This window comes from Pleuronectes platessa, chromosome 13 (assembly GCF_947347685.1).
Source record: "Pleuronectes platessa chromosome 13, fPlePla1.1, whole genome shotgun sequence".
Classification (NCBI taxonomy): Eukaryota; Metazoa; Chordata; class Actinopteri; order Pleuronectiformes; family Pleuronectidae; genus Pleuronectes; species Pleuronectes platessa.
Genome location: NC_070638.1, coordinates 20,170,484 through 20,185,007, shown reverse-complemented (window position 1 = coordinate 20,185,007; position 14,524 = coordinate 20,170,484). Strand labels below are relative to the sequence as shown.

General features: G+C 40.7%; 1 protein-coding gene across 1 annotated transcript in view; it reads right to left on the bottom strand.

Moving 5' to 3' along the window:
- ctnnd2b (catenin (cadherin-associated protein), delta 2b) overlaps positions 1-14,524 on the bottom strand; it is a 133,057-nt gene that overhangs the window by 98,903 nt on the left and 19,630 nt on the right. Inside the window, exon 3 of the mRNA XM_053438701.1 lies at positions 13,504-13,616. Coding sequence (XP_053294676.1) covers positions 13,504-13,616 — 113 coding nt within the window. The remainder of the gene's footprint in view (positions 1-13,503; positions 13,617-14,524) is intronic.

Below are 14,524 nucleotides of genomic sequence, written 5' to 3'. Positions count from 1 at the left end.
CCAAAGAGTTAAAAGTTTCTGTCTGATAGTTTGATTATCCATTTGGGCCTAAAGGTTAGCAATGTTTATGATTTCAGGCTTTACTTCAACCTATTACCGTCCTCTAGTGTTAATTGCAAAAGGAGTTGTTTGTTTCCTCTGAAAGAAATGTGAGTAGCTGTCCTCTCAAAAAATGTGAGTATAGGTGCACTCTAGATCAAAAAGTAAAAACATATATGCGCACATAGTTCACAATCAGGATAGCGTTTACGTCACTGCTCTTTAAAGCTTTTCTAACATTAGCTACTGGCCCACAGTCTGTTACTATTAAAGATTCTGAGACAGAGATCTTTAACTTCAAATTACATTTTTATAGCAACTGTTGGCTCAGAAAGGGAACATTTTCTTTATATGTGATGATGCCATGATAAAGATTACATTTACTGTTAAAACCTACAACAACAGAGTTGTCAACACAACATTGATGCATCTTCACCCATTAAATCCATATAGTCAATATGTCAGCAAACTGTTGGTTCTTTATATATCCAGCAGCTAAACATATATCAGACTTGTGTTATTTGGCCACCTTGTAAATGTAAGTATAACAATCACAGACTTTAAGCTCAGTCTCCTCTAACTCCTGATGTACTCTACATTTCTGGCTCTTAAGCTGCAAAATGCTGCTAAATGCTAGAATGTTCTTCAAGCCGTCACTGTCAACTGTGTCTGTCAATTGTTGGTTGCTGAGCAGGGAGTGTACACTTGACGTTTTTGCTTTCCTGCAGCTGCCGGCTGCTTTGGAAAACAAGGCTATGACAGGGAACTGTAACAGTAAAGAAAAGTCAAGTTTTGGGTCTGACTTCACTATAACGATTATTATACATTCTTATGATCAAACATTCACTTTATAAGAATAACCATGATAGCCACTTAATGCTTCAACCCAATCTATTCGCTGCATGATGAAATAAGAGTAGGTGGACAGCAGCTACTTCACTGCTGAAACACTTATGGAGCAGAGAAAGCAAGTAGTTCTATGAGACTTACTGGGTCTCTTAGTATGAGAATGCTGATTTACCAGCTGGGAGACATAAATGAGTCCATATAGAGCCTGGATATTAAACGTGAACATTGAACAGCACTTGGAAGGTTAATGAGTTAGAGCATTGAGACCTTTAACGTGGTAAATGCTGAGAGAATAGAAAGAAACACAGGCCATCATGCTACAATAATAAAGTAATAAAGATACAAACTGAGTCCGCAGATGCTGCTGTTAATGAAATGGGACTTCAGTGTGAATTTCCTGCCGCTGCACTGTAGGTGGCAGTCAGACAGCCCATCATCCAGTCAGGGGACATGGTCCAGGCACATCACAGAAAGGCCATTGTGGATCCTTAATTACAGTCTGAGTTGGAAGACATAGAATCCCAGTGACTACGTGCTTTATCTTGCCCCGGTCACCTGACTTTTACCTAATTACACATTGTACTGGAACAATAGCAAACTGTTGCTTCTTCGTTCAGTTACTATCTACCTCGGCAGTATCTCATATCTCAAGAGAGGAGAGAATTCATTGGGTTGAAAATGTCAACAGCCTCGGGAGACTGTTGAACATTATGACTCAGAGAAGGGCCACATAGAGCATAATGCATGGCAGGATAACGTAATGAGATGGTAGGAAATTCTACAATGCAAGACTTTAGCCTCTGTGCAAGCTGGAGTCTGCGCTGCTGACCCAAATTGAGCATACAGTTCTCGGCACATGTGCAAAACTTAGCATAACAACAGCAATTAGTCACATTCCCTCATGACGTAATAAAAACTCTTCATACCAAATCATTTTTAAAGAACAAAGGTCAATGAGAAAAGTGTCACAATTGGTCAACCAATGGCACCCAATGACCCCACTGCTGCAGTCCAGGCTAAAGAAAGTGAACAGGCTTCCATTCACCTTCGGACTTTATGCAGTGCTGTCACTGATTTCGGCAAACAGTGCAAGCACGTCACGCAGAAAGCCAAAAGTCAGAATTATTATCAAAAGGTGAAAAAAATTGATATAATGTTTAACGGTAATGTTAACCAAATCTACCTTTCTCTCCTTTCTATCTCTTTTTCTTTTCCTACACTATCTCCATCCCTCTGTGATTGAATTGAGTCTACAGTTGCCAAAACTTGCTCGATCACTTTAATGGATTATTTTGAATTCATGACATTGCAGCAGTGGGGATATTTTTGCAGTGACAGTCCCCCTTGTACAGCCAAGACACTGGTCAATAAATGTTTGACAAGTGGTTTTAATTACTAAGAGCAAAGTGACAGATTTTTGAATGGTCTTAAATCTCCAATTAATGTCCACTTTCCTATATACTCATCTATTTCACAATTTACACTAGTGGAAAAAACTTGGAAATGTTCAGAGATGACGTAAAGTAAAACGGTCGTGGAGAAACTTACAACTCAGAGGAGAACACATATGGGGTGAGATGTCTGCGCCGCATGTGTGTGTGTTAACACCAATGCCATCAAGTCAGATTTCGTGTACATGATGAGCTTGTCTATTAGAACACACACAGATTACATCTTCACGAAGGTAAGAGAGAAGCAGAAGGAAGCAACAGAAATTCAACTTTGTGCAGTTGCAAATGCAAATAAATAATTCTGGTTGGCAGCAGTGCTGCAGGAGATTGCAATCTCCAAAGAGAATATCACTGACTGAATGCGGAGCTCCGTGTCTGGCTGCAGCCGATAATGTTTTTGGGTGAAATTCTGCTCCTTTTTTAATAAAAAAGCTCAGCATGAGCTGCTAGACTGGAGCGGGTACAGCGAAGGTGAAGGGAGATATCGGTCTCGTCAGGGTCTGATGTGCAGGAATTCAGGCGAGTTGGATTAGAGCCTCATTTTCCTCCACTTGCCATCTAGAGAGAGAGAGAAAAACACTAGACCCTTTGAAGCGAGTGATTAAAGCGCAGCAGGATGAGACGCAGCTCGCCATCTCTGTTACCCCGTCCACATGCTCCATACAAATGCTTTGAGATAGAGAGAGAGAGAGCACAGCAGAAGTCTCCTGTGACCCGGTAAATTGGTCAGATTGACTTCCTAGACTGCCAGTGTGGGAGGCGGCCATTTTGACTCTGGGCCAGAAGTTAAATGAGAAGTGATGAGGAGGACATGTTGGTTCTCCGTGTGACACCGGCCAGTCTTTCCAGATCCGCTCTGTGAATTACCTTGAGAGAGAGATCACATCCCTAGAAGGTATCCATGTGTGTATTTCTCATGGCAGATGAATAATCCATGTGCCCAAACTCTCCAGCAACGCCAATCAGTCAGGATTTCTCCGAAAGCGATGTGGATAGAAATATCTCTTGACAAACATGATGTCAGAAATGATTGGCTGTGATACATCTCTTTCATGGTGATGTATGAGAATTGAAGCCTTCCATCGAACGGAATCAAAAATGAGCCTTTTTGCAGGACTACAGTGAGTCTCAGAGATCAGTCGTCTTTTTCAGCCGAGCACCGCACAAACAAAAAACTGATGTGTGCTGACTTCAGTAAGCCAATGCTCTCTCCACATCTCCACCCTTTCTTTCCACTTATCAAGGGCCAAAAAACTGAGCCTGTCAAGAGCTATAAATAAGCGTGATTGTCAATAGACAAAACTTTCCTTTGGGATAACAGCTCAGAGGACATTTATCACAGAGACAGGAGTATCTTCTTTCCTGCAGAAGTTACAGTTTTGTCTTGTAATAGACGGGCTACTTCGACTCTGTTACAAATCAGTCATATAACACATGCTGACACACTCTCTCATCTGCTGGTTTTAGGAGCAAAAAGCAATACTTCAAGGGAGGCAAATGTTTCCCAGGCCTCTGCACACTTTGCTTCAGTCTTTCTACAGGGATTTCATGTCCCCAGTGCCGCTGCCTGGACAAGTTCTCCTTGAGAGCTGATACGTGACATAGCCCCGGTGCCAAAACACAGTGTTTAGCTCAACTGTCAGGGCTTCAGCAGCAGTGAACCGTGTTTTTTTTGTTGTTTTTTTTAAACTTCCGATTGACAAGCCAAAGCTATGGCCATCTACTCTCTAGCTAGATGTCAAATCAATTTGCCGGCTTTGGAACTGGCCTGTTGCACGCACGCACACACACACACACACACACACACACACACACACACACACACACACACACACACACACACACACACACACACACACACACACACACACACACACACACACACACACACACACACACACACACACAAACGCATACACACAAACACACGTCTACTGTACACACACACTATCAGGAGCCGTGTGCCAGGTCTCCTTATCAGCATCGATCGGCTCCAGCCAAGCCACTTTACTGGATGGCAGACACCCAGAGCTAAATTAAGGGAAACATCACTTTGTATCCAAAATGGCCGACGATCTATCTTAGGTCCCACTGTGCTGCTGCAGCTGACTCCCAGGTGTGCGTCATTTTCAAACTGTCAAACTGTATTTAAGGAATTACGTTAATCATGTTTCGCTATCAGCAGTTTCTCAGAGCGTCGTTTGATTTTCTTATTTGCCCATGTGTGGATGAAGCAGCTTGAATTGGCAGGTGGCCTGTTTTGTATTGTAAAACCATGTTGCTAGTTTAATTCTAAATATTCAGACTTTGTGAGGGAGTGTGTGATCGGAAACGGATTCAATAAGTCCAGTTAAATCAAAGTTATATATTTTTAAAGGTTTTGGATTTACTGGATACTGAATAAGGACAAAGCTGCAGTCATTTGCATGACAGGCAGTCCTAACATCTAACTGAGACGCTGGTGTTCATCAATTCAAGATATAAAGTGACGTTTTTTTCAAAAAGTACCATTCAAAAATAGAACACCTGCATTTTTAATAGTCACTAGGTAAATCTGTTTTCAGTCTTTTAGACTCATATTCGATTTTTCTTATTGTTTTTGGCCTTGGCATTTTTTTTTTGTGACCTCTACCAACTCATATACGTCTGAAATTTCACCAGGTCCTGACGAGACAATACTGTTTTTTAAGAACTCACAGGCAAAAATTTGAACTTTAATGATGAATTTTATCTGCACAAACTAATTACTGTATATGTGTTTTAAATTAGAATATTGACCAAAGCAACTATTATCTATATGTCCAAAAACATAATAGGCTAACTGCATTTTTCTTGGTTTTCCAGAATACAATTTCAGGGGTGTGTGCTTCAGAACAGGCTTCTTTCAGGTTAGCATGAATATGTATCTGTGTGTTTGTGTATTTAATCTGTGTGCAAATTTTGTGTGTGTGTGTGTGTGTGTGTGTGTGTGTGTGTGTGTGTGTGTGTATGTGTGTGTGTTTCCACTAAGAAGGTTCTGATTGGAGCTTAACTGTGATAGCCCTGTGTCTGTGAAGTTAGCAGATCAATAATATTGTCGCAGATGACCTTACAAACAGTGGGAGCCACACACACACACATACACACAGCCGTGTGTGACAGAATGGGTCTGTCTGTGACGGTGGAATATGTTAGGTCTATTAAGAGTGTCTGGCTCTGCGAGTGACTCATGCTCAGTCAGTGTGCGTTTGTGTGTGTTTGCGGGGCGGCAGGTTAAAAGGGCTTAACATCAGACTGCCTGCACCCCTACTCCCCGTCTTGCCTCATCCTGCCTTCCCTCGCTCCACCCGCCCCCACTGTGCATCCATGTCAACTCCCCGTTTCCTTCTCTGTCCTCTTTTCAACCCTCTGTCCTCCTTTTTCCTCCGAGCTCCTCCCCCGGGTTTCTTCCTCAGCTTCGCATATGTGACAGCATTGGAATGATTTTTTTGTTGTGTTCAAACAGACTGGGAAATACGGATGCCAACGAGAGGACACCACAATATAGCAGCAAATGATGCCTAGCTCTAAGTGATAAAAGGCATAAATAATAACAATATCCTGCTGCAGTTCAGCTCCTGTTATTTGTGCATAAAATGTGTAGCACGGTAACATAGTGATCTTGTCTGCTACCATGACTATTGTTGGCTCCGTAAGCGTTATTACAATATAAGACCACAGGCTGAGGTTGAAGAAGACACTCGTTTTCAATACAAGGACACTGAGTTGTTTCCTCCTCATTATCCAATCTATTCAGACAGATGAGCAGAGCTGGTGCTCCACATAAAGACATCATACCTGATAATAAAACTGTAATGTATGATTGGAGAAACATTGAGGTTAGGTTATTGTAAATGGAGTTTGCAATGCTTATGTGCTTCTTTGCTGATTATGTTCTAGCCTACTAATGGAGTCCACTGTCTTAGGTTATGCTTTATTTTGATGGGCAAATATATGGGCAAGTAATACATTTTATGTACAGACATCAAAGGCTTTCGAGTATGTGGAGATTTGACTACAAGGCTGCTACTCTAGCCTAGTCAGTCATAAAGTGAAGTGACAATGTTCTCCTACTATCCTTAATTGCCAATGAAATTAAAGCTCGAATCCATTATTGAAAAACCAGTAAAAATAATTTACTTCCACTATTGCCACTGAAATCACAATGTGTGAAATTGCACTGAGCGCTGCTGTTTGTTCCAGACTCGTGTACAGTAATACAAAAGCAGCTTCGTTCAAACAAGCAAGCTAATGCTAGTATTTCTAAATAATGCTGCCCATGCCTTTTGAAAACATGGAAAAGTAGAGAGTGATTCATTTCAGCTGCATTTTTTTTCCCCCGTCACAACACATAGTCTCTTCCCTCCGTAGAGCTCAGTATGGATCAGACCAAATGGTAGTGTTGTAAAAATGTAACGCGCACCCTCTGTCCTATTTATCCTCTTTCTCCCCGATCAGTAACTAGAACACAGGGACAAATCGGCTGCTGTCAGCATCAAGCAGTCGCACCTCTATGGATCAGCGAAGCTGCAAAACTTCATCATCACCATCATAATCATTATTCTCACTGTATTTCCACATTTCTCTGCTAATGAAGACATGGCATTTACATCCAAATAGTGACGAAAAAGGGGGATAAACTACATATTTGATATGAAATGGAAATAAAATACCCTAAAGCTCACAGATTGTTCATCGACCACATTCGCACACTGCTCCAATGTGACACCATCATTTCCTTTGTGAATAAACACAAATATAAGATATAGATATAGAAGATATTTTGTATTTTCCTTTTTGCTAAATGAAAACTTTTTGAGCCTACACAACGTTTCAAAATACCAGACAACTCAGCCAAAGTGTCTACAACATTTGGGGACATTGGCTGATAGGTAGTGGCCTTTACCTAAAAGTCTGTCTGCATTTTATCCAGGAAAGAAACAGTGGCATACCCACCCAGAGCACTGGCATTTAGAAAGAGGCATATAATGGGATTCCAGATGATGCAGTTCATGGCTACAGATAGAGAGACGAGTTGAAAATGTCCATCCCAAAAAATAATACAAATCCACAAATAAATGAACAAATACAAAGAAAAGTAATTAATCAACAATAATTTGTTCACTGCAGAACACAGCACTGACATTAACAGGAATTTACAAGCATTATTGTCCGAGACTAGTTTTTCTGTTCGAGCCAGGGAGCAGACTAACTGAGCCAGTTCCCAACCCAACAGGCACTGTGTTATTTTGTGACCAACCTGACCGGAGCCCAGTTCAGTAACCCTTTTAGACTTGATGCAACTAATGCAATTATATACCTTTGAGACCGGATGTAATGTTACCATGCTTCTCCCTTTAGAGCCGGATTAGATGCACACATCCACGATCTCATCGTTTTCAAGACTTGTTACTGATAAAAAGCATCATGATTCCTGACATATTGTGATGAATCCTCTGAGGTTATGGTCACGATGTCTCAAGTCTACATCATGGATAAAGAAACATGTCCGCCTACATCCTCAAGGTGTTCTCGACTTGCTGTGCAGAAATAAAAAGTATTTTTTTATGCTGATGCAAATGATTTTCTGCTAATCCACAGCACTTGTGCTCCTCGATCTCACAGATGGTCTGCTTATTCACATGAACTCCTCATATTGACAGACATCTCCACCTCAGTCTCACTTGGAGCCATGTGGTATCTGTTTTGTTTTTGAACTAAAACCGACACAATGCGCAGCTGTCCAAGAAACATTTATCAGACAAATGTCCAATTACTTCTGAACGGTTAAGATTTGGGCACTATGTGTTAAAAAGGTTGTAACTCAGCACATTCAATATTGATGTAATACTACTCACTCAACTTGGATGAACTGAAGACGTGTGTCAGACTTATTGTATATTACATCTGAGCAAGAACATTAAAACAACTTGAACCACCTATGTAGCTTGTTGATGTTAAAAATGCCTCCAGATGATCCCATATGAAATGCTCCAACGAAATACAGCCCCCTTCTCAACTTTCATGGTCAACGTGAGAACAAATAGAGTAGAAAGATCTGCACACTAATGTATCTGCCCCTGTCCTTTGAGTCTTACACTGGACTTTGGCTTGATATCTGCAGAAAGCCAGTAGCCCATAGCTCCAAAAGATAGATTACAATCTGCTTGTTTTTGGACCTTGGGAGGAAGCAGAGAAAACCCACACAGACATGGAGGGAGCATGCAAACCCCACAAAGAAAGACCCCAGCCGAACCTTCTTGCTATTAAATTTACAATTTGATAACTCAATAGGGACATGTCTAACTTGTATTTAGGGTCAATTAGATCAATTAGAGGGATAAAAACTCCTTTAACTGAACCCCCAAAAGTTTGTTATTTAAAGTTTGAGGTACTACGTAAAAAGCATAGTTTACGTATAAGTCGTATCATGTTCAACTCTGTTTGTTATCACTAAGACCCCTTAAAGAAGTAATGCATAATCTTGTTAAAATGTCATCACCTCAAAATCATGTTAGAAGCAATTCTCATAAAATGAATGGGTTTCAGGTATCGAGGTATCGAGCTGCTAAAACAATGCTATATATGTTTATTGACTTGTTTAAGAGGGCCTGTGTTCTCCAAGATTAAATAGACTAATAAATAAAGAGACCGTGTTAATAACTAAATTAACAGGTTTTATTATTCATAGGGGACTTCCTGATTGTACTCAATAAACCAAGACATTATTCCACTATCCGTAAGTAGTTTTTAATTTCCCAACATTCCACAATAATCCATTAAACGTCAGGCTGTCTATAAAAGATGACCCCGGTATAATTACTCCACATAGTGACACTCAACTATGATTCTCATTCGTGGCAAAGCTCTGTACTGCTTTCTTCTAACTTCTCTCTTTCCCTCCATTTTCTCTCTGGCAATCCTCCTCTTTCTCTCCCTCTTTTCTCTCCGATGCCTAAAAAGATCCGGCTCAGAATTCTGTGCACATGCACCAAAGTGCAGCCTCCAGATTCTGACTGTAGATCCTGCCTCTGGGATGTCATCTGAAAACACCAGTGGCTAAACATAAAGGGTGCAACATGAATTTGTCCGTTAAGTAATTGACCTACTTTCAAAAGCAACTATGACAGTGCGGACATAGTATGGAAGACATGCAATCTATGTTTCCTTATTAGCTACACCCGTCTTCAGCCCATGTGAATTATTTCTCATGTTGAATGTGTATGCTGTAGCAGAGAACTTTATTCATCCTAATGATATGTTGGGCTTATAATTTGAAGCTAATAGGGCTATTTGTTTTGTTGGTGTTTTGAAATTTTTGTTAAAATATTGAAAAAAATTACATTCATCAGTGATTGTAAAAACATAATTAATTGTTATAAATGAGAAGGGATTGTTATACCTCTTATACAATATTTACTGGGTGATCCCAGATTAAATCTTAATTTAATTCTCCAAAGATTTACATCAAGTAACTAGTGAAGCTGCCCCCTCTCTGCAGACGTCTCTGTTAGTGTATGTGTGCTGAGGGAACACGAGCTAAAAGCTGGCAGCCAAGCGCCCCGACAGCTTCAGGGTAATGGGCCCTTGCTGGGCTCGCAAGACGGGTCGCATTTTCCCGCCAGACGTGTTGCGGTGGGTCTCGCCGGGTGCTGTGTATACAGCCAATTCTTATGTACACATGCAGATACACACACACAACTCAGCAGCCAGACATTTACGCAGCCATGCATTTGATTACCACACAAATGTCACAAATAAGCACAGCCAAAAGAGGCAGACAAATAGCCCGCCACAGGGAGGAGGCTCTTCCTCGGCCAGCAGGGTGGAACAGGGAACCCCAGTTCCACCAGAGCTAAACACTGTATCTGTATCTGTGTGTTCCATGTCAGAGGTGATACACTTTTTATCCTTAGACACATTATGGTTTCAGTTTGAGTAACAAAGCAACGCATGCACTGGATTTGTGCTTTTTGATGCTACGAAGCAGCCGCATGTGCCGCGGCAGAAACTGTGACCTGTGTTGACTGATTTATACAGGAAACAAAGGCAGAGCTGAAGAAGTCATTAGCACCTCTGAAACTCTTTATCTTCCACAACACAGCAGGAGCAGGTTTCTGAACTCCCAGCGCCCCAGCAGCTAAACAGCTGCAATCAACACTCATTCATAATTCAACTTTTCTGGGGACACAATCTCATTGTATCCGGTACCTTGATAAACAGTGAAGGACTTAAACCACAAAATGAACTGATGATTCACAGATTGAATATTTCTAGGGAGTACCTTCTTATAACACAAAACTTTGTTTTCAGTATAAACTGATTTCATGTGATGTTTCATCTTTCCAACCTTGAAGTTAACACAGGACAAGCTCATGAAAAGTCACCCTGAGCACAGACACACATCTCAGTCTCTATTGTATCTATCTAGCGCAACCATCTGCCAGGGTGTCTGAAAGCAACACACAGCTATTGTATTGTCCCTGGTCCTAGCCCCGTTGGTCATATTAAATCTACTGAGCCTCAGTCTATGAACCTGTGGTTTGTCTGGCCATGGAAACTAGAGCTGCTCCTTAGGGACAGACAATAAGCCTATTTCTATGAGGGGGAAACACTAATGAAGCTTGGGACCTAGTGTAGCAGATCCAGATTCTACCTCTATATGATATTACTGATCCATCTTAACTCTCTTAACTGTATTTAATCGGAATCATCCTTCAAAATAAACTTTTTAATGTGCTTTCTAATTAACTTTAATAATCATGATATGGCTAAACTAGATTGAAAAAGTGATAAGCAAATTAGTACAAATAGCTTCTTCTCAATTTTCGGATGAGAAACGGTAGCAAGCAGCATTAATATTAAACCCAGCCAACGTATATATATTATATTTTACTTCCTAGCTTAAATGCTGTGTACAATATGCCTCACCATGAATGCTACCAAACGAAAATCTTTGCCCCTTTTGTTCACAATGAAAAGCAGCGTTGAATTCAACTACAAACCTGCAGCATATTGCTTTTCTGGACTTATTTGTGTTTTGCCAAGGCATTTGCCCATTTGTTAATAACCCTAAGTCCAACATAGTGGAGGGCCTATAAAAAGCAAAAGAAGGCAGTGTAATCCACAAGTCGCTCTGCTCCTCACTAAATTATAAACCTGTCTAATCGAGTTAGCAAGATGGCAGCTTTTATTCCATCTGTGTGCAGATGGGTGATGGAGTGGAAGATTTGTTTTTTTGGACTCTTCACCTCTTCCATCTCCCATGATGCGGCTGTTTTAAATGTGAGCCCTCATGAAGCCCCCGCGACAGCGCTGAAGAGCTAACTGCATACAGCGGTTAATTAGACTTGTGAATGAATCGGTTTTTAGACCATCTTCCCTCTCTTTGTTGGTCAACCCTGCTGAAATGAGAATTACAATGCAGGCACATGAGTAATTAGTTTGAGATGGATGGAATCCCCACTTGCTCAAAAGGTGATGGATTGTGCGTGGCTCTATTTTTGTGTGTGTATGAGAGGGAGACAGAGGATTTAATCGCGTTACATTGTCCTTAGAGACAGACTAAGTGCATTACCACGAATGTGTCAGGAGTGCTGTCTTCACACAGGGACTGGCAAGGAATGTATAGAAAGTGCTCTTTGGGCTCGGAGCAGAGACAAGGCTCGGGTCCAAACTCAATCAACAGCAGATAATGTGACAGTCTCTTCACATTGTGTACAGTTTACTTCCTCTCTTTGCAAAAAGCTGAAGGCCCTGAGGAGGATAATGGAGTTCGGCAACAGCTGCACATGCTGGATTCTTTGTGAGAAACAATAACAGCTTTTAATGGATGATGAAAAGCATATTAGGTTAGTAAAGATGAGGATTTTTCAGACATGCTACTATTTCTCGCTTAGGTTCATATGTTAGCCTGAAAGAGGGTCAAGGTCTGTTTTTATGTAAGACCTGCCTCTGACAGTCGAATACATTGTTTGATTGTTAGTTCAGTCACATACTCGCATCGAATCTCGATTACCTCTAAAATCAGAGGTGACTTCAAGAATTAAATCCTTCCGTCGGAAAAGGATCCATTCCTCATGCACCTCTGTGTTTAAAAATGTGTGAGTACTTAATGTGCAGTTAATAGCTTCAGGATGGAGTTTCTGACAGATTGATATCCTTTCTCGAGGAACACTGTGCACATACAAAACGCATTATTAGTCTTTATTGTACTTTTTCTAAAATGAAACTGGACTGAACAACTCAGGTATTACATTATAAAGTTTTAAAAACTTACAAGTAGACTGCACATTTCTTAAGAATTTAAAGTATGAATAAATATAAATAGTATGATCTGTTTTGAATACCAACAAATCAGGTTAATGTGAATTGAAATGCAAATTTAACAACTAAATACAGGAATGATATGTATTGTTTGTGTTTTAGGTTGTTAACAACTTGTGCTGCTTTAAAATACTATAGGCTAACTATCTATGTAGCTCTAGGATAAATGTCTGTAATTTGAAAATGACACCATTATTATTTCGTAAGTCTTTTGATAATTAGTTAATTTATTGATAATTGGTGATAAACACAGTAGACTACACAGTGCACATTTAAACACGCAGTCCTTAACTGCATCACAGCGTCTCAGTATCCTAAAACTAACTCATGGATTTTAAAACACAACTCTGAGCAATGAGACATAAACTGATAACAATGGATCACGTTACAACTCTGCCCACGTAGGCAGAAGAAAAGCAAGAGCTCCCAGATGAATCTATCGCTTCCACTTTGTTCATTGTGTAAATGAATAAGAAAACAACAATATAACTATGTGTATAGGCAGCACTGCAGAGTAACTACTGTAGTTAGTATGTAGTGACAGGAGAGGGAGAGGGAACACGATCCACTGCATCAGAAGAACTCAGTAGCCCTGCGCCCACTGACTTCAAAAAAAGCAAAACACTGGTGTTCCTGAACTGTGGTTTGATCCACCGAGATGAAATCTGGATAAGAGTCAAGAAGTGTATCAGCTGTACAGCCAGTCACCTGCATGAGAACAGCTGACACATACACAGACACAGGCAGAGCATACAGAAGAGGATCGGACGGGTGTGAGGGACAAACACACACACACACACACACACACACAAACACACACCTGATGCTTGTCATGCTTCCAGTCTCAGAGCCAAGCTTGCATCTCTCCAGCTGACTGGCAACAATCTGTCGTTCGGCTTCCAGCTCCCTGGTCAGACGTTCAAACTGCAACTCCTGGAGAGAAAGAGGAACAGAGAGAGAGAGAATGTGTCAAAACAATCTGTCCATTTATTTACTGTGGGATTTTACAGCCATCCTCATCATTATTTTGGCTCCAGAGTCACTAGCACATTTTTAATAGTTGTTAAAGGGACTCTGCAGTTGGTGGTGGGGAAACACACAGTCACACACTGACAGATATTCACTGCCAAGAGTTTGAACCGAGACACCAAACAGAAGTCATCACCAATGTGACATTTGATATTGTGCGACGAGACAACTTGAGGAAGAGATGATGTTCAGGAGAAGACATGTTGCTATTTTTGTGCCACAGCTTCACATGAAAGTATTAGTCTAATGGTTGCCTGACAAATCGTCTATACACTCAAACTTTATGGATTTGCATCCTGCTGTTAACATGAGGCTGTAGATACAAATGGGAGGAGAGACGGCTGTCAGCCTCATTACCCAAGTTAAAGACCCGATCTGAAGCTGCAGCGGAGCGCCTCCTGCAGAAAGGCTTTCACCAACCTACTGGACGACTCTGATTAAATATGCTGCATATAATCTTTAAATACCACAATTAATTTTCAAAATTTAGATTGGCTGATTGAGAACTGCTTTATATATAACATATGGTCGTCTCTGGACAATACAGTGCTTCATTAGGGAAGTAATTGCAGTTCAGAATAGGGAGAATAAAACCTTGAATGCTGTCAATCAATGTATCAAGAGCTCGTTGTGTCACTATTGATGGAATCAAAGTTCAGTACATTTACAAATGAAACCATTTTGAATATTGGGCCTCACAAGCTTTGTTTTCGCAAATGAATGTGCCCTTCCATCAACTACCGTTATGTGTTATTGACAATGTGTTCCTGGAGATAAACAGCTGCAGCAATAATTTTCTAGTCTAGTGCCTT